The sequence below is a fragment of the Pseudorasbora parva genome, chromosome 19 (genome assembly GCF_024679245.1).
Source record: "Pseudorasbora parva isolate DD20220531a chromosome 19, ASM2467924v1, whole genome shotgun sequence".
NCBI classification, from domain to species: Eukaryota; Metazoa; Chordata; class Actinopteri; order Cypriniformes; family Gobionidae; genus Pseudorasbora; species Pseudorasbora parva.
In genome coordinates this window covers 16,113,253-16,135,539 of record NC_090190.1, presented here as the reverse complement: position 1 = coordinate 16,135,539, position 22,287 = coordinate 16,113,253, and the positions used below count along the sequence as shown (strand labels likewise).

Here is a 22,287-nt window from a genome sequence, read left to right as displayed (position 1 = left end):
GATTAAACAGTATTGTAAAACACTGTCAGGAACGAGACCAAAACACAATTAATATTGATAATATGTAATTTAACTTATTTCAAACCATCGCACCCTGGAAATACAATGATGCGGTTCATAATATAGGGTAATGAAAGCCATATTCAGCTGGAAGAATGTGAATTAACATCACTTCGATTGATCAATAACTCAACCAGAAAGTGCTAAAGCTATGATGTTATTAACTACAATGTACAGTACATTATTACAATGACACACCCATATATATATATATATATATATATATATATATATATATATATATATATATATATATATATATATATATATATATATTCTTAATTTCTTCTCAATGTACAGTTTACACATCAGATTTACACAGATAAACACCCAACTTGCAGGATTTAATTATTAGTGTTGTGTTGTCTAAATCGTACTGCATATTCTCTTCATTTTCCGCACACAAAGCAATTAAATAAAATATGCCCCCCATGAATTTGCAATATCCTGTTGAAATGTTTCCTGTTACTGCAGCTTGCATTATCACTTGCAGATGATTACAAAACACTATCTGTAAAGGCATCAAAATTTACATTCTTTGTCTACATTAAACCAAACCGATAACCATCCAGTTCCAGTTCTAACGGTAGTAATGGGTTTAAAAGGAAGACATTAAAAGTAATTCATTCGCCAAAAGAAACTTCTTGCTAAATGTGTCTAAGTTTGTGGAAATTGGTGGGTAAAATGAAGACATTTTGAAATGCACCATCATGCAACTGAACATTAAGAAAACTGACAATTATATTTTGATATATGACGTTCATGTCGCCACCTAAATAAATTAATCAAAAGCTAATACCCTTTCAATTTTCGGTATAGTTTAAGCAAAGTCAATTAAAAGTGTGAGCAAATTTGACATGTAATCTGATAGAAGTCTATTTCCGTCTAATGAACTGCCACTGTTAAAGAGGAGTGCAATAAAAGAGCCATTAAAGAGTGACTTTGCGTGTCATATCTGTTAGTGTTCATTGGTCCACAAAGAGACATAAAGAAGTAACAATGGAAAGTGCTGTTAATTTTTTTTCTGTAAACTCACAAAGAAACAGTGCTCAAAACCTCTCTCTCCCCTTAGTGCGGCCCACAGCTGTCTAATTTTATCATTGATGAGAGACACAAAACCATAAACATGCTGGCAGAACAAAAGGAAACCACATTAAAACCCAAACTGCCACTGCAAAAAAAAAAAAAAACTAAAAATATAACCAAGGCATAATTCTGATCTTGGGACAGATTTGAGAGGACAGAAATGGCAAAAACCAAGGGCTGAACTATTGATGCATTATGTAACATTCCCTTGCATAGCAATCTAATTAGAATAGACCTTCATTGAGTCAACCCATAGACTGGGCCAATGGGCACACGTCTGAGTCTAATACCATAAAGCAGAAACTCAAGAGCCAAAACAATAACTCAGATTTCACAACAGGTCAATTTTAGATCAATCTCCAAAAGTAACAACACAGCCGCCTTTGAAATAAGATGCAATGTCCACAATGCACTTACAGGCTGGAGATCTTCTGCAACCCATGTGCAATTCTGAACTGATGAAACTAAACTAGTAAGGAAATTTGGACACCATGTCCCATGATGGAATGGAAATTTGTACATAACTGATGTGAAATTATACAGGCTGGTAACACAGTTTTAAAGGTTCCATCTATAGAAGCAGGAAACCGAGAGTGGAAGTGTGGAGAGCAGGTCAATCAAAACTTTTGGAGGAAAAGGAAGAGGAAACAGAGAGCAGAATGAAGGTGGTCTGTGTATTCAATCAATCTTCTCTTTTTGAACCAGTTTCGGTGCATCAACAAACTCTCGTCCATTGACCACGATTACAGCGGTCGTAAGAGCACTGGCCATTCCCCAAAATAACACGTATGCCAGGGTCTCCGTCCAAGTGTCACCTGAATGAAAGAATCACATCCATTATTATTATCAAACTACTGTACATATGTACATTTTCCAAAGAAGCAATCACAATGGATCCTTATAAATCAGAAGAAATCATTGTAACGCACATCTCTTGCTGGTCAATGACATACAAGTGTGTCCACAATAAAGAAAAGTAAAATCTTTTATGAAAAAAATTATAAACATGTGCAAGTGCTTAAAAATGTACTCTTTTTTATTTATGTTGGTTCCAAATATTGTAATATTATCAATATTATTGTTAAGTAATGTTTAAAAAATGAAAACACATTTTCTTTTATACATTGAACGCATATGTGTGCATCTTAAGCATCATTTAAAAAAGAGCCAGTGTTGCTCGAAATGTAACCCATGTGAGAGTACTATTACAAAGTTTTTGGATTATTTTGGAGCTTCTGTTTTGGAGCTTCTGTTCTGTTTTCTTTTTTTCTTTTTCTTTTTTAAAGAAAATGTTTATAAATATATTTTTCATTGTTTTAAAAAAAAGTACATTTAGTCAAATAAATCTCATAAATAATAAATTCATAAATAATTTGGGGAGTCACACGATATGAACTAGCCTGAACTAACCTTGCCTTAATTAAATATGTCATATGTAATATATTACATATTGACCTTGACACACAGTCTAGAGAATCTTCAGGGGTCCTCTCAGTGATATATTTATCATTTCCAGTTTTTGTTTTTTTATGTCTCTACATGTTGATTGCATTAGTTAGTTGTATCACATGTCTTTAATTATAGTAGACTGTAAAAAAATAGTACCTCTCTTCCCAGACTGCCTGTAATGCCCTGGGTTGCATTAGCAAACTCTAATCGCAAGGTCCACTGTTATTAACCTAGTTCAACGATTTGCCCTTTCCCAAAACCATAGTTCCAACCAACATTTACAAACTTTGCAAACTTGCGCGGTTGGAACTACTATTCTCAAGCTGTTGTTAGAAGCATAGTTCATTGTTAAAATGACATGGACTTAATTAGTCCTTATACACCACTGAAAACAGTAATGTACTGTTTGTGTGTGTATATGTATGTATAAATAAATATATATAAAATCACACTTAGAGTAAAGATTATGCGTATTTGCCGTGCTGTCTGGGGAGGGCTCCTGGCTCAGAATTGTTTGCCCTAACCCACAGTATATACACCTCCTATCGTTGATTAACTGATTCGTTTAATGTTCTCCTCTCGTGTTCAATTAGGTTTAATTATCTGAGCCTACTCCACTTGTGTTTAATTAGTTTTAATTGTCTGACCGTACTTCTCCCGAAATTTGCTTATAAAACATAAAATACACACACACACACAGGCACACGCACATGCACACGCTAGTCTACAATGAGGAAAAAAAGTATCTGAACACCCTGCTATTTTGCAAGTTCTCCCACTTAGAAATCATGGAGGGGGTCTGAAATTGTCATCGTAGGTGCACGTCCTCTGTGAGAGACATAATCTATAATAAAAAAAATGCAGAAATTACAATGTATGATTTTTTCATTATTTATTTGTATCTATCAATCTGGGGCTCCACGCAAGATCTCACCCTAGTGAATGACCTGCAGAGAGCTGAGACCAAAGTGACAAAGGTTACCATCAGTAACACACTACCCGCCAGGGACTCAAATCCTGCAGTGTCAGACGTGTCCCCCTGCTTAAGCCAATACATGTCTGGGTCCATCTGAAGTTTGCTAGAGAGCCTTTGGATCCAGAAGAGGATTGGGAGAATGTCGGATGAAACCAAAATATAACTTTTTGGTAAAAACTCAAATTGCAGTAAGTTGAGTTCCAACTTGAGTTGCACCATGCCTAATGTAAAGCATGGTGGTGGAAACATCATATTTTGGGGCTGTTTTTCTGCTTAGGGGCCAGGACGACTGATCCATGTAAAGGAAAGAATGAATGGAGCCATGTATCATGAGATTTTGAGTAAAAACTTCTTTCACTCAGCAAGGGCATTGAAGATTAAACGTGGCTGGGTCTTTCAGAATGACAATGATCCCAAACACACTGCCCGGGACACAAAGGAGTTGCTTTGTAAGAAGCTTTTCAAGGTCCTGGAGAAGCCTAGTCAGTCTCCAGATCTCAACCCCATAGAAAATCTTAAAAATCAGTGTTGCCCAGCGACAGCCCAAAAACATCACTGCTCTAGAGGAGATCTGCATGAAGAAATGGGCCAAACTACCAGCAACAGAGTGTAAAAACCTTGTGGTGACCTCCAGAAAACATTTGACCTCTGTCATTGCCAACAAAGGGTATATAACAAAGTATTGAGGTCAACTTTTGTTATTGACCAAATACATATTTTTCACCATAATTTGCAAATACAAATGTGATGTAACAATGTGATTTTCTCATTCTGTCTCTCATAGTTGAAGTGTACCTATGATGAAAATTACAGGCCTCTCTCATCTTTTTTAAGTGGGAGAACTTGCACAATTGGTGGCTGCTTTGTCAAATTTTTTGTCAAATGCTTTGAACGTTTTGTAAATGTCATGCCCCTGACCATCAACACTACTGAAGGCCAATATACTCAAGGCAAAGTTTTTTTGTTCTTTGTTTAGTGGAACAAACAAAGTTTGCAAAATGTGACCAGCGATATACTGTTGTTGAACATCCGACCACACTGCTGAGTGCAACGGTTAGATGAAATTTATAAATATTCACTGCGTGTTTACACTCAATAACAAAATAAACACAATAAAATCGATCTAAATAAAGCATAAGAAAAACATATGATTATAGCAATGTGGATATATTTGCACGAGTTCTGCAATTCATCACTCTAGAAAAGTCACTTTATATTTATTTATATAGAACTTAAATTCAAGTAGCTTTACCGTATTAACATTGAAAAACTGTTTCAGTGTTTAATTTCCTCAGAAGCAACGGCTCCGTGAAATACTTGATTCTGATTGGTCAATCGCGCATTCCAGCGGTATGTTATTTCCAGATAACACCCGCTCATACGGGTACTACGAGTTATCTTGACCGGTACTACTTCTATGCTTAACGCTGGCGCCATCTTGTGGCTTAAACAGCCGTGGGTTACAATGGAAGACTTCAAGGCAGGTTTCCTTTATAACGTTTTTAATATAGATATTTTTCTTACACAAACGCATCGATTCGAATCAGAAGGCTCTATTAACCCATCGGAGTCGTGTGGAGCACGTTTTTTGATGGACAGCTGCATTTTTTATGGACTTCAAACACAACTACAGCTTGGATTAACGTTAGCCTGGACTTTTTAAATATAACTCCGATTGTATTTGTCTGTAAGAAGAATGTCATATACACCTACGATAACTTGAGGGTGAGTAAATCATGGGCTTGGTTTCATTTTTGGGTGAACTAACCCTTTCAGCATTCATTTTCAACATTTAGCAAGGGCATATGGCAAATCTTCAGCAATAGATAAAGGCTTAAAGCAGGTTGTAACTGTTTTTCTTCGCGGAAGCTTTGCGTAAGAGCTAATAAAATATTTAATCTCAAGACAATATTTTGTGTCTAATAATTATTTATTTGCAGGGGTGGTAAGTAATCAAGTAAAAATACTTTGATACTTTACTTAAGTACTTTTTTCAGGGATCTGTACTTTACTTGAGTATATTTTATTTGCATCTACTTTTACTCTTACTCCACTACAATATTAAAGGCAAAGTTTACTTTTTACTCCAATACATTTCCCCATGCCCGCTCCAAGTATTAAGTAGCTATTACACTTGATTTCCAAACCGGTCTGGTCGGTCATGGATGATCCAGTCGGGTAGCCTATAGACTTGACAAGGCTGACAAGTCAGGTTTGCCACACTTACGTTAGCTCAGTGTTTCCCCAACTTTTTATTTTGCGGCACACTATTTACTATGAAAACATCAGTAACATTTTACAATACAGGTGCACTATTATAATTCATGCCTAACTAATGCATAGATAATCATGAGTTAATGTATTACTAATGAAGAACTAAACCATTTATTAATGATTACTGCATCAGCAACTAATGAACATTCTCTATGATTAATAGATTAAGTAATATATGAATTGCTATTAATTAAATATGACATCATTAATTCCCTAATAACATATTACATTAACTAATAATGTAAATTCATGTATTCAAAGCCATGCATTCCGACTCTCAGTTGTCTGTTTAATTCATCATTAATCATAGCAATTGGCAAAATTATAGTATGACTTTACTTGTTGAGGCACATGACTATTAACTAATTGTTACGTAATATGTCATTGTGGTTATGGCTTTTGAATTAATTTTGAATTAGTTAATAATATCTTGCTCCTCATCTGTTTTATGGAGCTAATGTTTTGGAACATGTCTATTTTAAGTTTAACCCCTATACTGCGTTAAGGTGCTTCATTGTCTCTTATTAATTGCAAATCTAACAAATTCTTAATTGCAGTATCTAATCTTATAATTTGTTCAATTAAAGCATTGCATATCAGTCTGAAAAGATTTTATCTGCTTATTGATATTTACAGTTAATTTGAATATTTACTTTTTACTTTCGGTACTTGAGTACGTTTTAAACCTGATACTTTTGTACTTTTACTCAAGTGATGTTTGAATGGAGGACTTTCTACTTTTACTGGAGTATTTTTTTATTTAGGTATATATACTTTCACTCGAGTATAACTTTTGAGTACTTTTACCACCTCTGTTTATTTGAGACTAGTAGCCGTGTAATAAGAGGGATAATGTACACCCAGCCGGTTGTTATCGCAAAATAAACGCCTTCAGAGTGATGCAAGACCCTGTAAGGGTTTATTCTGCGATAACAACCGGCTGGGTGTACATTATCCCTTATTTAATGCAACTCAGCTAGGCCTTGTCCATTTTGGACTTGGGTGGGAATTATTTAAATGACAAATATTGTGACGTGCCCATTGCAAAAAGAAAAGTCAAGACTAGAATTGAGGCGTTTCAGGGAGTTTAGAAACATACTGATATAGAGGATAACTCCCTTTGGAGTGACTTTGTGCTTTGTAACTTTGCAGACCTTTTTCATGCTCAAACAGCAACATTCCTCATTAAAGAAAGTTGAAAATATAAAAAAAGCATAATATGACCCCTTTAATGAGGCTTTTGTTGTTATTTTGGTTATCAGAACGGTTAAAAATGAATTAATTGAGAAATTGCTCATCACTGAAGAGGTGTGTTTCACTCCTGCATGTTTAAAGTCACTGCATGTTTATATATTTTTGAATAAATGAATGTATTTGGACATAAAAAAAAATTGTGACATGTCATTGACCAGTGCACATTACATTAGAATGCCAGACCTTACCAGCCATAAGAAGACAGATGATGCACATGGAGAAAGCCACCACCATAATAACAGGAAGCTGCAGAAGGAATTACAGAGACATAACAATATAAAATATGCAGGAAATGACCAGCAGTTGGTGGTGTTGAATTATAAAATGTTAGGACTGCCTGAAGCAACTTTGGACTAAATTTTTCTCTTTTTTATTCATAATGGTAATGACCTCTTTTTATTCAAATTCTCTTACAAGCATTATATGCAAAGCACTGACCAAGAGAAACTTCCAGTCCTTCTGCACATGCAGAGGCGTCAAGCCATCAGTTTCATCCACTGTATAGTTTCCAAGGAAGAGATCGATGGAGTCCTGTGGGCAAAGTCAACTGCTTAAAATTCACCACAGCAAACTGGGTCTGATTTTTAAGACATGAAGACAAAGATGTCATACGCACTTGTCTGAACCCGTCTGAGAAATTGTTCTTGTAGTAACGGATCATTGAGTTCCAACCGTCCATTACCAAGCCCCAGTGAGTCCTCTTCCCGGTTCTGAGGTCAAAGGTGAAGGTTACAATGGTAGACATACACAACTGCAGCTATTCTGAAAGGAGTCTGGGACAGGTACCTGGTGAAGTCAGTTTTTAGGGCTCCTGTTCCTGCATACTGTTTAGCACAGGCATTGGCATTGTCTGCCCATGCTGAGAGAAAAAGAAATTGAAAACAATCGCAACTTCTTGCTTTATTTACGGTCGATAACAGGAGAATTGTGTGTACTGAAGTCATTTCTAGAAATTTAAACACACCGTTCTTATAAATCTTCTCAAAATCAGCCTGTTCCTCAATCCTCTGGCCTACATGGAGGACACCCATCCTCTAAAATGACATGCATGTCAAGGTAAAGAGGTAGACATAATGACAAATCAAATGTCAACCACATTATAGATCCATATCACTGATTTCTAAATGTTTGCAAGCAATCATGACTGCCCGAGTGCTTTTACACTTCCTAAAAAGACATGAACCGTCAAGTTTCTAGTAAGTGGCTTTCACTAACAGAAAAATCCTGAACAAGCCAAAAGAAAAACAATCACAGCCAGTCAGCGTTCTCTAGAAGGGTCCTCAATTGCTATTTGTGATGCGGTTTCACCTGTAGCTGGCTCTGAAGGGAGCGTCTGGCCAACAGGCTCTGAATGACGTTGGTGCGGTCCAGGCAGTCCATACAGTTACTGCGGAAGGTTCCAGACTGCTCGGACGACACCTTACCGTCTGAGCTCACCATAAAATACCTGCAGCATCAACATTCAAGAATCAGATAACAGTAAGAATGTGACGACATCGGAGACCACAGAGTTCTGATTAAATGACTTGCATATTTACACATCAGACTTTCCATCCTCTCTTCACAGACATATAGACTTTATGTCATCTCCAAAAGTTTCTTATGAAACATTTCCTATACAAATTTATAGAAATGACAGTACAGAAATAAATACAAACCCAAATTCATCTTGCATATCAGAAACTGCATCAACAAGAATCTGGAGGCGATGCCATCTCATCTTACTGCACTCTTTGTGAAAGTCAAATGCTATGTACCTCGAAAGAAACACAAATATCACTACACACTGAAATACAAGTAGCAAATACAAACATCTTATCATAAGATATCTGTTATGTAAAGTTTAGAGAAGCTACTAAATGTAACAAAAAAAATAAGTACTTGATGAGTCCGTTTTCCATGCCGTTGACCATTTTGGCGAAGGCCTGTTCAAGGGGCAACTCGGATCCTTTCTGATTCACCTACAGAAAAAGCAATTAAGTTAAACTTTTTGACCAAAGGCTACAATTTTCTGAAATATTCTATCACAAGAAAAATAAAAGAGTTTATTTACCAAATTTAGAATCACTTGCTTGCCATAAATGAGAACCTGTGACTCAAAATGCCTCCTGAATCCATCCATCTGCAAGCAGACGATTAGATAGATAGATAGATAGATAGATAGATAGATAGATAGATAGATAGATAGATAGATAGATAGATAGATAGATAGATAGATAGATAGATAGATAGATAGATAGATAGATAGATAGATAGATAGATAGATAGATAGATAGATAGATAGATAGATAGATAGATAGATAGATAGATAGATAGATAGATAGATAGATAGATAGATGTGATCTTACATGATTGGTTTCGGTGCTTATCTGTGGCTTGGGCTTGTACTTCAGGTTGGGTCTTTGAGACCAGAAAAAGGGCATGGAGCCTCGAGTCTGTGTAAGAGGAGAGCAAAAGAGCACAAATTAAGTCTCTGAGGTGAATTTTGGTAGGTCAACAACAAATATCCTTGTAATAGAGGCCAACAGTAGTTTCAACCAACCTGCACAAAGGATGCCCTGGCATTATTGTACTGGACTATCTGTTCCGTCTCAACGAAGTTAGCAGCATGTCCTTCAGAATCAATGCCTGGGTTGCAAGGGAAAATTAAAATATCAGCAGTAAAGACAACTGTTTGCATATGTATAAATGCTTGAATATATCTGACCTCTGACATAATATCGGACCCCCGCTCTAAAACAGCTTCGCCTAGAGATGAGGATCCACTGAAACACCTTCCCATTGATGCAGCATGGCTTCATCACAATAACTGAAGCAATAGGTTAAGCTTCAATATCACAGAGTTTTACTACTAATTTGTTATTTACTAATTATAGCTAACAGTTTAATCCAAAGCAACTTACAGAGCAAATGACAGAAGCAATCCCCTTTGTAAATAAAATGTATTTTTAGATTATGGATTTTGAGTTAATCATGTCCAGTAACAGAATCTTTAGAAGAAACAGCGCACAGTTCATATTTTTCCTTATCCAGGCAGTCAAAGCAAAATTAAGAGAGAAACTTAACCATTAAAGTTGTTAAAATGCACCTCAAAGGATACATCCATGGATGACAGGAAATGCAAATTTATGAAGCTAAAAGGGGAAACAGTGAATAAGTATGCATGATTTTCTCATATGTTTAATGTTTTATGAATTAGGTATATTTTTATACCTCGGGCTGTGAGATGATTTCTCTTAAAAGGTTTCCATTCCACATGAACCTCTGGTCTGCCTGTGTGGGGAGACAAGAAAGAGCAAATTAAACAACTCATCTGATAAATTAATGTTATTTTGCAGGATCTAATACATGACAAACAATGCAACTAAACATGCTATGGAAGTTTGAACGCATTACACTTGAGCTTTATAAAATGGCAAGACAACTGACACAAAAGCACAAACTCTGGCATTGAAAACATGAAAACAAAATGCGAGGGAAAACAGTGTGTGCCCTCATGTCAGCATGTGTGCTTGTAAAACTAGAGCTTTGCGAATCTAGCTTACAAGACAGCGCATCTCCTGTGACAGCTCTTTATTGTAAATTAGGGATGCGGTTTGAGACAATGAGCTGACCAGGCTTCTGTATGTGATGAATGATGAAAACCTGCACCCTGCTGTGCTCTATTTCTCTCTTTGCCATTGAAACTTCAAGCAGCTCTGTCTCTCTTCTGCAATCAGAACTCATTCTCATCTGCAGTCTTTCCTCTGCTCACCCTCTCCAGCAGGCTCATCTCCTGGAAGTCCGGGCTGGTGTTGGACAGGCGCTGTTGGGTGTGGGTCAGGTCATAGTCCGTGCAGAAGTAGAAACCGTCGGTGTTGAGTACACTGCTAATCATAGTCAGAAACGTCTTGTTGTCTTGCATCTGTGAGAAGGAAAACCATTGATTATCGGCAATACATGATTTGAACAGAAATAAAATTAGGGTTGTTGTTTAAATTTTTTTTGAATTAATTGAAAAAGTAAATAAATGACAGGACATAATGGAGAAAAGATGGGGAAATGTGATCAGGTAGGGGTGAAATAACTAATTTGACAATAAAACCTGGCAATATAACCAAAAGTAAACATTACTATTATGGTCAATATTTTTTCTAGTAAAAACGTGTTCAAAGTTAACTACTAAAAAAATCCTTTTGAATGTATACTTTTAAAAATGTATAATTATGTTAATTAATTTATAATGGATTTTCTATTTGAACAGTTGCAGATGAAAAAAATATAAAGTATAAAGAAAAAGTAAATATAATTTTTTGTTAATGTAGGATATGTTGTAATAATAAAAACAATAATGTATCAAATAATTTCATAATATATTCATTATTGTTGTATGTTTTATAATTGTGTTATTGGTAAATTCTTATTAATGAATGACAACTAAATGATCTATAATACTACTACTAATACAAATATATATATATTATTAAAGCATTATTAAAAGTATTATTAATATAATCTAATGATACTGTTTTGTCCGTTTCTCTCTTTTCAGTTAACACCAAAAAAAAAAAGTTCAAAAAAAGTAAAAAAAAAAAAAAAAAATTTGCCCAATTTCATGAAAACATTTAGGGCCCTATCTTGCACCCAGCGCAATTGACTTTGTACACCGACGCATGTGTCATTCCTATTTTGCACCCGCGCAAAGCGCGCTTTTCCCTCCGCAGAAGCATGTCGCTAAACTAGTGAATGAACTTGCGCTCCTTGGGCGGTTCAGCACAAAAAAGGAGGCGTGTTCCGGCGCAAACAATCCCTGGTGCTATTTTGCTGTTCCATTCAACAATTGCGCCACTGACCAGAAAAAACCTAGTCTAAAGTCAGTGGCGCGTTGCGCGTTGTTCATTATGCTATTTTAAGGGCGCATGCTTGACCATAATGTATAGCGGGCACAACGCGCATACACTTTGCTCATGTAATCTACACAGATGCAACTGTTATTTTTGCAAATCATAAATTGTTACACTTAAAAAATATTAACACATGAGATGACGGAAATCATTGTGGTGTGCCACGAAGATGTGAAAAAATAGGCATAAATCTAGCTTACAAATTATTCAGGCTAATTGTAGTAATTAAGGATCAGACCTGTTTTCCCAATAGTGGCAAGACATATATGTATATAAGGACATCTGACAAATTGGTTTGTCAAGAACCAGGAAAAAAAATCAACTGAAAAAACTGTTTAACTGACACCTGTTTAACCGACGCTATTTTGGGTGGGTTTCTCCCATCCCCATACAACACAACTTCTCTGTCTTTCACTGCTCTTACAAGAACATCAGTCTCCTCGGCTGTGAATCGCTCCTGGCGTGCGCCTGGTAAATACGCCATAATAATAGCAATCCATAATGGAACTTGCGCACGTGCTTTTAAAGGGAATGTCGGATGACACTCTGATTGGTTTATTCACGTTACGCCCAAACCACACCTATGAATAATGACGCTACTTCAGACCAACCCATTTTAGATTTGCGCCGGGCGCAAGAGACATTTATCCCGCAGGGAAAATAGCAACAGCGCCGAGACCCGCCCACAAAATTACTTGCGCTTCGCGCTTTGACACTTGCGTTTCAGATCGTTAAAATAGGGCCCTTAAACTTCCTACATTCATAATAGACAACTGGCAAATTTGGATGGCAAAATAATATGGGCCAAATCTAAATTTACATCTCTCTTTTTAACAATTAGGCCTGGTTTCACAGACAGGGCTTAGATTAAGTCAGGATTAGGTCTTAGTACAATTAGAACATTTAAGTAGCTTTTATAAACATGACTTAGAAAAAAACATTACTGTGCGCATCTTGAGACAAAATGGCACTGACATATTTTAAGATATGTTTGTGCAAGTTCTTTCAGTTAAAACTGCTCAAACGTGCATTTTAGCCTGGGGCTAGGCTTAAGCCTTGTCTGTGAAGTGTGTCTGGAGCAGATCTAACTGCTAAACCATGGCTTTGACAAATGGTAGGAGTTTTTCATGTTCAAAAATGGCAGTTGAAAGTTTTATAGTTGTGGCTAATTCATAACATGTTTTCAAAACCTGCATATTCACTAGTTAATCTGCTCCATTGCATCACACAGCACTCACAGCAATCTTACTTTAACACAACTCATTATTCATTCTTACTGAAAACAAGCTTTGCTAAATGTGCAAGTGCCAAAACTATGCTCTAGGGCCATGGCAGTCCTTTCAGTCTATGCATATCCCTTCTGCAGTCACATGACACTAGCCACAAAGCTCTGACTCTGGGACAGGAGTGGAACAGGAACGACCTGAATTAATTCCTCCTCCCAGAAGAACTTGGTCAGCAGAAACTTTTGCATTTGTGCGCAAGCTTATCTCTCTTTCTGCAGTTATTTGATTCTGCTCATCTCTGTGCCCACAGAGTTAATATTTAAATGCAGTTCATTTAATTTCATAAAATTCATGCATGGAATCATCACCTGCTAAAATGAGGGCGGTCAACAGATTAGTAAATGCGTGGCACCATCTCAGTGTCTTATTAGTGAGGCAAGAATTATACTTTGGACAAGTATGCAAACAATGCTGATAATGCAAAACGTACTTGCATAAACCATGCTAGCTTCTCTAGAAGCATTCACTGCACACTTATACCCTTACATTGCCTTTACATTACTCTTATCTGAAGGTTCGAAGATGTTTGGAGTACTTTATCAGTCTAGTTAGTCCAGTTGCAGTCAAGCCTTCCAGGTACTTTTTAGCAGGAAACATTTCCCGTGTCCATTACTGGTCTACTCATAGGCTGTATCCAAGGCCAGCATTTCAGCTGAAGTCTTAGCCTTGCTAAATAATGCAGCAAGTATACAACACTGTAATGAGATACTGCGCTCTGAGCATGGGCTCAAATAAAAAATTTACTGTACAAGTAAGTCCCACTTTCACAAACCGGGGGGTGTATCTGCTGTGCTGTTCTCACAGCACTTCAGAGTAAACTGTAAATGGAAAAAAAAATATTCATAACAGGAAACCTTTGGTTATGATTTAGAGACGCACCTGGCAACTCATCAAACAACAACTGACATTTAGAGCCCACTTTCTATATACAAGGTGTCACAAACATCAGCATTAGACTGAAAGTTGAGGTTAGGGACTTTGATGACCTGAATGTCTGTGAGATGTAAAATGGTCTTCTTATAAGAAATCACATCAAACTCCACCGCTTTCCACACAGTGTGGCCAAACAGATCGCCCACTTTCCTCTTCCGGGTGATGACTATGAGATACATCCCTGAATAAGCAAAAAAGTAATGCGTCATGGTAATAAAACATATACGTGATACTATTAACGTTCGGAATTCTACATAATAATGTGGGACCTACCAGCCACAAGGCGAACAGTTCCCATGACTCCACAAATGGGTCTGGTAACACCTGATGGGGGGATGTCCTTAATACCTAGGAAGAAAAAATCATTAAAGGGGTGGTTGCATGCAATTTCACTTTTTTAACTTTAGTTAGTGTGTAATAATGCTGCTTGAGCATAAACAGTATCTGCAAAGTTACAGCGCTAAAAGTTCAATGCAAACAGAGATATTGTCTTTTAAAGTTATGGCAGTTTATTGCCTACAAAAATGGCCGGTTTGGACTACAATAAGCTTCTTCCCGGGTTGGTGACATCATAAACCCTTGCTATTAACATAAACACTGCCCCAGATGTGACTTCTGCCCGTGATGGTAAGGTACGTGGCGTTTCCGGACAACCTGTACTTGGCACTTCAGTCAATAAAAATACATGAAACTACATTTGGCCATCTAACCAATCTAAGACCATTGCGTTTTTCGGAGGTATGGGGAAGCAAACAAGCCGTTCAAAGGACAGTGGAGACAGCAGTGTGGAATAAAGGTAAAATATAAGAAAAATACTGCGTTTAAAAAAAAGAAGTATAAAAGACGTTATACTGTGCCCCATAAACACAAAAGAGCCTAGAAAAAAAACACGGAACCACCCCCCTTTCACCCCTAAGATTATTCATATATACTCCTGGGTTTCTACTGATACAAAGCCATACGCTAAATCACTGAAGTATCCCTATAATGCACCATATTAAGTAACCCATTTTGCAGATTGGGGAGATTTACATTTTACCTATTATGCTTTTTTAAATCCACTTTCAGGTATACTTCTTTTTACAGTGTGCATAATTACAGTGAACTTACTCGAATAAGTACTGGTAATATAAGGTAACTACATTTATTACGGGTAGGTTTAGGGGTATTAGTACCTAGTTTTAAGTTATTGTAATTGCCATAATAAGTACACAGTATGTACATGTGGAACAAGACACTAAAATAAAGTGCTACCCAACTTTCTTTAGTGGGGAATGTTGCTGTTGGAGCATGAAAAAGGTCTGTAAAGTTACAAACCACAAAGTCACTTCAAAGGGAGTTATTTTCTATATCAGTATGTTAAGCAATGTTTCTGAACCTGAATGCCTTGATTGTAGTCTTGAGTTTTCTTCTTGGAATGTACACGTCACAATATCCCTGATTTAAATAACTCCCACACAAGGAATAAACAAAAAGGGTAAGGCCTGGTTGAGTTTCGCTGGTAGTGTGTTGAAACTTGTGGTTATGGTAAGGGACGTGACTTTTCCCTAGTTCAAAGCGTTTTTCCAATCACAACACACTGATCCAGCTGACCAATCAGATCAGACTGCCCTAGGAGGGGCTTCATAGAGAGAGGAACTAAAGAGAGCTTTATAGACAGACTGGGAAGAGAGGTGTTGCAACAATCTAAAATACATTATTTTGCTAAAAGTTGTGACGTCTGCCTTTACATGCACATTAACTTTAGTGACATTAATCCTAATTAAGAATTAGCCAGTCTTAATCCAGAGGGTTTAATAAGTTATTGGCCCACCCTTTGCAGCTATAACAGCTTCAACTCTTCCAGGAAGGATTTCCACAAGGAGTGTTTAGGATATGTTTATGGGAATTTTTGACTATTCTTCTAGAAGCAAATTTTTGAGGTCAGGCACTGATGTTGAACGAGAAGGCCTGGCTCAAGTCTCCACTCTAATTCATCTTAAAGGTGTTCTGTCTGGCTGAGGTCACAACTCTGTGCAGACCAGTCAAGTTCCTCCAAACCAAACTCGCGGCTATGGACATGATTGGATGGAACACCTGAATTCAATGATTTGGAGGGGTGTTTCCTATACGTTTGTCAATATAGTGTGTGAAAAATATTTATTTAAGCATTAAAACCTAATCTAACAGACCCCAAAAACAAAATCAAGACATTGAAAAAGGGCATAATAGACCCCCTTTAATATACTTCTCTGCTCTCTATCCTGGGATACATCTTTATACAGCAACTGCCTCAAATGAGCTACCTCAAAAAAATGTCACAATGACAGTAATGATAAAATGTCACTTTGCAAGGAGGTCAGTTTTAACAAAGAACCACAACAAAATCCAAATAGGTGCCAAAAACGTTTCATCGATGCCAGTACAAAGGTCTGATTCTGAAGTAGAGGCTCTTCATAAATTTCAGATCACAGCAGTCCATACTATAAATCTTTCACTGTATTTTTTTTCCGAAATGGTCACAGAAATTAGGTGCTTAACCTTCAAAAAATATTTATCGCCAAACTCAGGACAAACTTCATTTTATATGAGCTGTTTTATATTCTATTCACTTTTAGCAATCCTGTTATTGAAATTTGGGACATTTTGAAATATAGTTTAAGCACCCTAGTTTGGTAGCTAGTTTGCCAATCTTCTAGCAATATAATATAGTTTGTGGATTTGTAAGATGTTTAAGAAATAAGTATCTTATGCTCAACAAGGCTGCATTTATTTTATCAAAAATATAGCAAAATACAATTAAAAATGTCATTTATTAATGTAATGGTAAAGCTGAATAATGTATGCATAGCTATGCTGATAATCAAAATGTAATAATTGAAAACGTTTTTTTTCTGCAGTAAAATATAATATTGTATTGAGTTCAATATAAACTTAATACAATCTGTAAAAATGATGATATGATGAATAAGTTTCATTGTTGTTGAATACTCTCAAGAAGGTCAATACCTCTGAGTTCATTTTTTTAAAGGAGGGTACTTAAATTTGATATAATTAAAATGTATGTTATGTTTAACAATTAAAATTGACATGTAAAATTATAATTGGGCTAATTTTATATTAGACAAGGTTTATTAAACATTTCCAGTTTATCAAACATTTAAGCATTAGAGGCGCATGTTTTACAGCAGTGTTCTGTAAAATGTGTACTTCTAATGCTTTAAAAAATTATGGGACAGCAAAGTGTATCACAGAATTGGTAATTTGCCAAAAAAATGGAATAGAAAGCATTAAGACGTCCAAGCTTATTTGTAATTAAACCATAAGTACCTGCAAGGGTCATCTCGGTGGACACCCTATCAATAACCAACACGTCATTAGCTCCATCATCACAAGCCTCAATGTAGAACTTCTCAGGTGTTGCATGCCTGTGAAAAGCAGAAAAGACAAGAAAGTAGTCATCAGCAGTCATGTTCTATTTTTTTAATCGAACTACTAAACCTGATAAAAACAAGACTATTCTGAAACTTTTCTAATTATGCTGAACTGGTAACAAACTTTTTACCTGTATAATACATGGGGTGAGGGTTTGGCTGATTAGCATGTGGAAATTAGCTACATTCTGATAGTAAATCACAAGATTATTAGGAATTATCTAAACAGTACTGAGCGAAGACAAAAGACACTAAGAAGCTTTTGACTGATGATAATAGCAATAAGACGAAACAGTGTCAGAAACATCATAGCTTTAAATTGGATCTCAGACCATCTGGAAAGAGCAGATTATCAGCAGCTTCATGAATCAGGAAAGTTTATTTCTTATTCTACTTTCGGCTGTGCATATTTTTTATAAAGTTTAGATGAAATTACAGATAGGATTGGATCATCTTATTATGCAAGTTTCAACAGTGTGAGCAGTTTGAGAATCTGTTTCAATAACACATCCTATTTGCGTTTCCCACTTTAAGGCTGGAGTCTTCCTTCCTTGCCAAAATGCTGAGCAACCACTTTTTGTGTAACACTTAATGTGTCTGCTGCAAAACCAGGGAGGCATGCTGTGCTTGCACGGTTAACCATTACTATGTGATGGCTCACAGTTTGGTTTGATGACACATAGTAACACTATTAGGTATTTTTATCATTCTCAGAGCCAATTGATCAGGTCACGCAAGAAAAGACAACACATGTCATGTGTTCAACTTTAGCCTGCAGGGGTTGTTGTTTTTTTTCCTTCAGAGTTGCTGCAAAGTTGCATCACTTATAGAACTATGGCTAGTGTGTATATGACAAAACAGCTATTATACATACATTAAAAAAAATAATCAATAAAAAATATACACAATACTTGATTTATGTATAATTCCTGTACATTTTGAATAGTGTATATTTTATGTACGTCATGCCTTATAAAGTACACTGTCTGGAGTATACTTTCACCCACTACTCACTTCTGTGTTTTTTTGTGTTTTTTGTTGGTGGTGGTGACAATAAAGGTGGTGAATTAAAATGGTTAAAGAGTCTATTCTCTCTAAGCGAACATAGTGCCCATGGTGCTAGTGTTAATGTCATTATAGTTAACATTTGACAAGCATTTCTCAGCTTTAATACCAATGCTTTTTTATTTTGCAAGAGGCCATTCATTAGACTCAAAGGCTTACTGGAAATCTAAAAAATGATACAATAAGGGCAAATCACATAACTAAAGCTTATGCAAACAACCATTTATATTTAGGCATTTAATAAGCATAATGGTGACATGAACCTCAATAAAACTGTAAAGAACATGTCCAGATCACCCCAACAAACAAAATAAATACATTAAACAAATAATAATAATGATGAAATCAAATAAATAACTACTACTAATATTTTTGAACAATACATATAAGAATGTTGCATTCTTGTGACATTATTATTATGACACTTAAGCAAATTTTCCCATCACGGTAACACAATAAAACAACATTATAAAAGTAAGTTAAAAAAGCTCTATTATTTAAATTATAAACTCTCTCTCTCTCTCTCTCTCTCTCTCTCTCTCTCTCTCTCTCTCTCTCTCTCTCTCTCTCTCTCTCTATTTTATTTTTAGTAATTAATTATATTTTTGTGAGTTTTTGTTAACATACATGATTTCAAGTGAAGTATACATTTTTTATGAAGTGTTTTTTCTTGTATGGTAATGATGTTTAAAAAAAATGTAAAAAAAGGAGAAAAGTAATTCCACTAATTCCACTATAAACAAAAAAAAGGAGAAAAGTAAAATCGGCAAAAAAGGCCTGTATTTCAATCTCTCTCTCTCTCTCTCTCTCTCTCTCTCTCTCTCTCTCTCTCTCTCTCTCTCTCTCTCTCTCTCTCTCTCTCACACACACACACACACACACACACACACACACACACACACACACACACACACACACAAGAGCACTTCAGAGAAGAGAACACATCAGAGAAGAGAAGAGATGCCATATTGGGGCTGGAAGGGGAAGTTATTTTGATTACAGATTTAAAAATACTTATATTGTGCATCAATAAATCATTTATAACGAATACCGCAATCTTCCATAAATACAAGAATTGTGCATTTTGATTTCATGGTGACTTTAAAGTCAAATGATGCAAGTTTCAGACATACTGGTTTTATTGAGTACAAATAAATCCGGGTTCTCAGAACTCTGCACATGTTCAGATGTCAGTGACTGCAACTCATATCAGTGTCTGTGTGTCTGATCATCAACTCAGTGTCATGTTGATGTAAGGTGTGGGCTAGTGACATTCCATTCAGGTTCACCTCCCTATCACTGGTGCGCCTGCAGTTTCACCCCTTACAAAAAGCACATTTCAACAGTATGGATAGATACCAACCTGGACATTACATACATGTCAAATTACAAGACATTTATTGCACATATCTAATTTTCTCTGTGGCTTTTTCAAATATAATTAAATATTTCAAAGTAATGATAAAGTATGTGACATCCTGGACAAGAAAGGTTTATAGCAGGAATAATGTTTGACTGAATAGCATTAACAATTTAACAACAGCTTTACACTAATGCCTCTACAAATCTGCAGCACTGAAACAGCTCACTGTGCTTCAGTGCATTTTAAGCATAGTCAAAAATGAGCAACTTATTCTACATCTAACTTACACTCACTACTGTATGAGAACAGGTGCTGTCCAGACTCACCACACTGTCTCATAACCCAGTGAGCTACCTAGATAGCATTTATCCCATCACAGGAGCGTTTTATTTCCAAAATGCAGTGAAACGGTTCAGCTCGAGCGTTTTGTCTAAACAGTTAGCTCACTGGGTTTTGATACACAGCCAATCTGAATAGTCTCTGACAGGCTTAAGCCTGTCCAGCTTCCACCATAACATAAAACCGCACTGTACAGACAACCACACACCCTGACAGCGCCCACAGACGCTGCCATTAAACAAGCTGGCATTCATTTAAGTGAAAATGAGCGCTGTTTGGGTTTATATCTGTCGCTGCGCTCGAATAAAAGTTTCAACTTACAGGTTGAACCTCTCGTAGGCGGTCGCCATCTTCACTTCCGGGTTTGGTCAATCCCTGTGACGTATATGTGGGAGTGGCTATGGGAGTGGCGATAGGAAGGAGGGGCTTCCGGTTCAGACGTCACGATGCAGGTTACCTCATTTGCACCTAAAGAACTTAATAAACAAAAGTATTTAAATTCATCCCCAAACTTTAAGGTGTTTATAGTGGAATTAGACTCATTTATATCATCTTTGAAATTGTTAAAAAATAATAAGTCATTAACATGTTTAAGATATTATTAGAAAATTATTGGATCCCCTGCTACGAATTAATGCTTCACACTTTTGTGATATACTGTATGTCTATGCTATGATTGTTATGTGTTCCTTATTCAAATAAAAAAAAAATAATAAAAATAATAATAAAGAACTTACAGTTTTTTTCAACTGCCTAGACACAAAATTGTTACTTGTCACACAATTTTTAAAACCTGACACTCAAACACCAGAACAACACACTAAATCTGCAAAACCATACACTAATTTTTGGCCTTTTACTCAGTTTTCAATTTCATTAAACACTTTTTGCAAAACAAAACACACAATTTTCTAGGCAACACACAAAAATCTGACAGGAAGTTTCTTGATTTTCTTTTATAAACACAACCAATCAAAATGCCACACTAATTCATCAGTGCCTTACACTAACTCCTCACATGTGCAAACACTTGTTGCTTTACTTAACAACAACCAATCATAACTTTAGTAGTGGCCTATAAATAGGCCAAAGGTCAAGTAATAGCTTTTGGACAATGGATGCAAACAATGCAGACAGAGTAAGAGAAGTTGTGGAGACACTGATGCTGCCTCCATCCAAGGTTGGATACGCCATACAAGAAGGTTCTTTCCACGGTGTCTGGCAAGAGAGAATATAGCATGTGACGTGGATGAAGTATTGTGGCCGGACTGAAGCCGGAGGAGAGATGGAGCCTAGATACACCCAACCATCTCCACATGCAAGCACACACATTATGTTTGGTTTTACACTACATGCTACAACATTACAATATTTTGAAGGTTTTTTTTTTTTTCTTTTCAAACTGTGTACACTAATACTACATTTACAACCACAAAGAGCAAAACAAATAAAAACATAAATAAAAAGTTTGGTTTCAATTTTGCTTTTGTTTTTACTTTATATATTCAACAGCTCTCTCCCAATTACATTCATTCATGTACATGTGAGCTTTTAAAAGAAGAGCTTTAGGTTTTGAATAACAGTGTGTATATGACATAATCAAAAATATAACATTATGGTAAAGGTATTTACAACGTAAGACAAATGTTTGCTTTTGAAATATGTTTGTGATATTTTGACTGTGTTGTTTCATTTTGAAGGAGATGTGAGGCATTTTGCATCTTGTGTGTGGAATTCTTGAATTTGTGTGTTAAGTTTTGAAAAAAAGAGGAAACCTTTGGAAAATGTAAGCAGTTGAAAAAAACTAAACAAACAAAACTAAAAACTAAAGAACTTAAACATTATATGGAGCCCTTGAAAGATGCAAGAAATAAAAAAGCACAACGGATGTGTAGACTTCTTGCTT

The 22,287-nt window shown here is 36.1% G+C and overlaps 1 protein-coding gene across 1 annotated transcript; it reads right to left on the bottom strand.

The window, feature by feature from the left end:
* Positions 1–322: 322 nt before the first annotated feature.
* Positions 323–20,793, bottom strand: sacm1la (SAC1 like phosphatidylinositide phosphatase a). The gene is made up of 20 exons (XM_067425712.1): positions 20,703–20,793; positions 17,511–17,608; positions 14,475–14,549; positions 14,255–14,382; positions 10,854–11,003; positions 10,313–10,372; positions 10,200–10,233; positions 9,807–9,908; positions 9,642–9,727; positions 9,448–9,534; positions 9,153–9,221; positions 8,981–9,060; positions 8,758–8,856; positions 8,408–8,546; positions 8,064–8,133; positions 7,886–7,958; positions 7,716–7,809; positions 7,538–7,630; positions 7,288–7,345; positions 323–1,961 (listed from the first exon to the last, which is right to left on the bottom strand). Exons 1-20 carry the CDS (start codon positions 20,729–20,731, stop codon positions 1,825–1,827), a joined length of 1,761 nt encoding a protein of 586 aa, XP_067281813.1. The 5' UTR covers positions 20,732–20,793; the 3' UTR covers positions 323–1,824.
* Between the last annotated feature and the right edge of the window lie 1,494 nt (positions 20,794–22,287).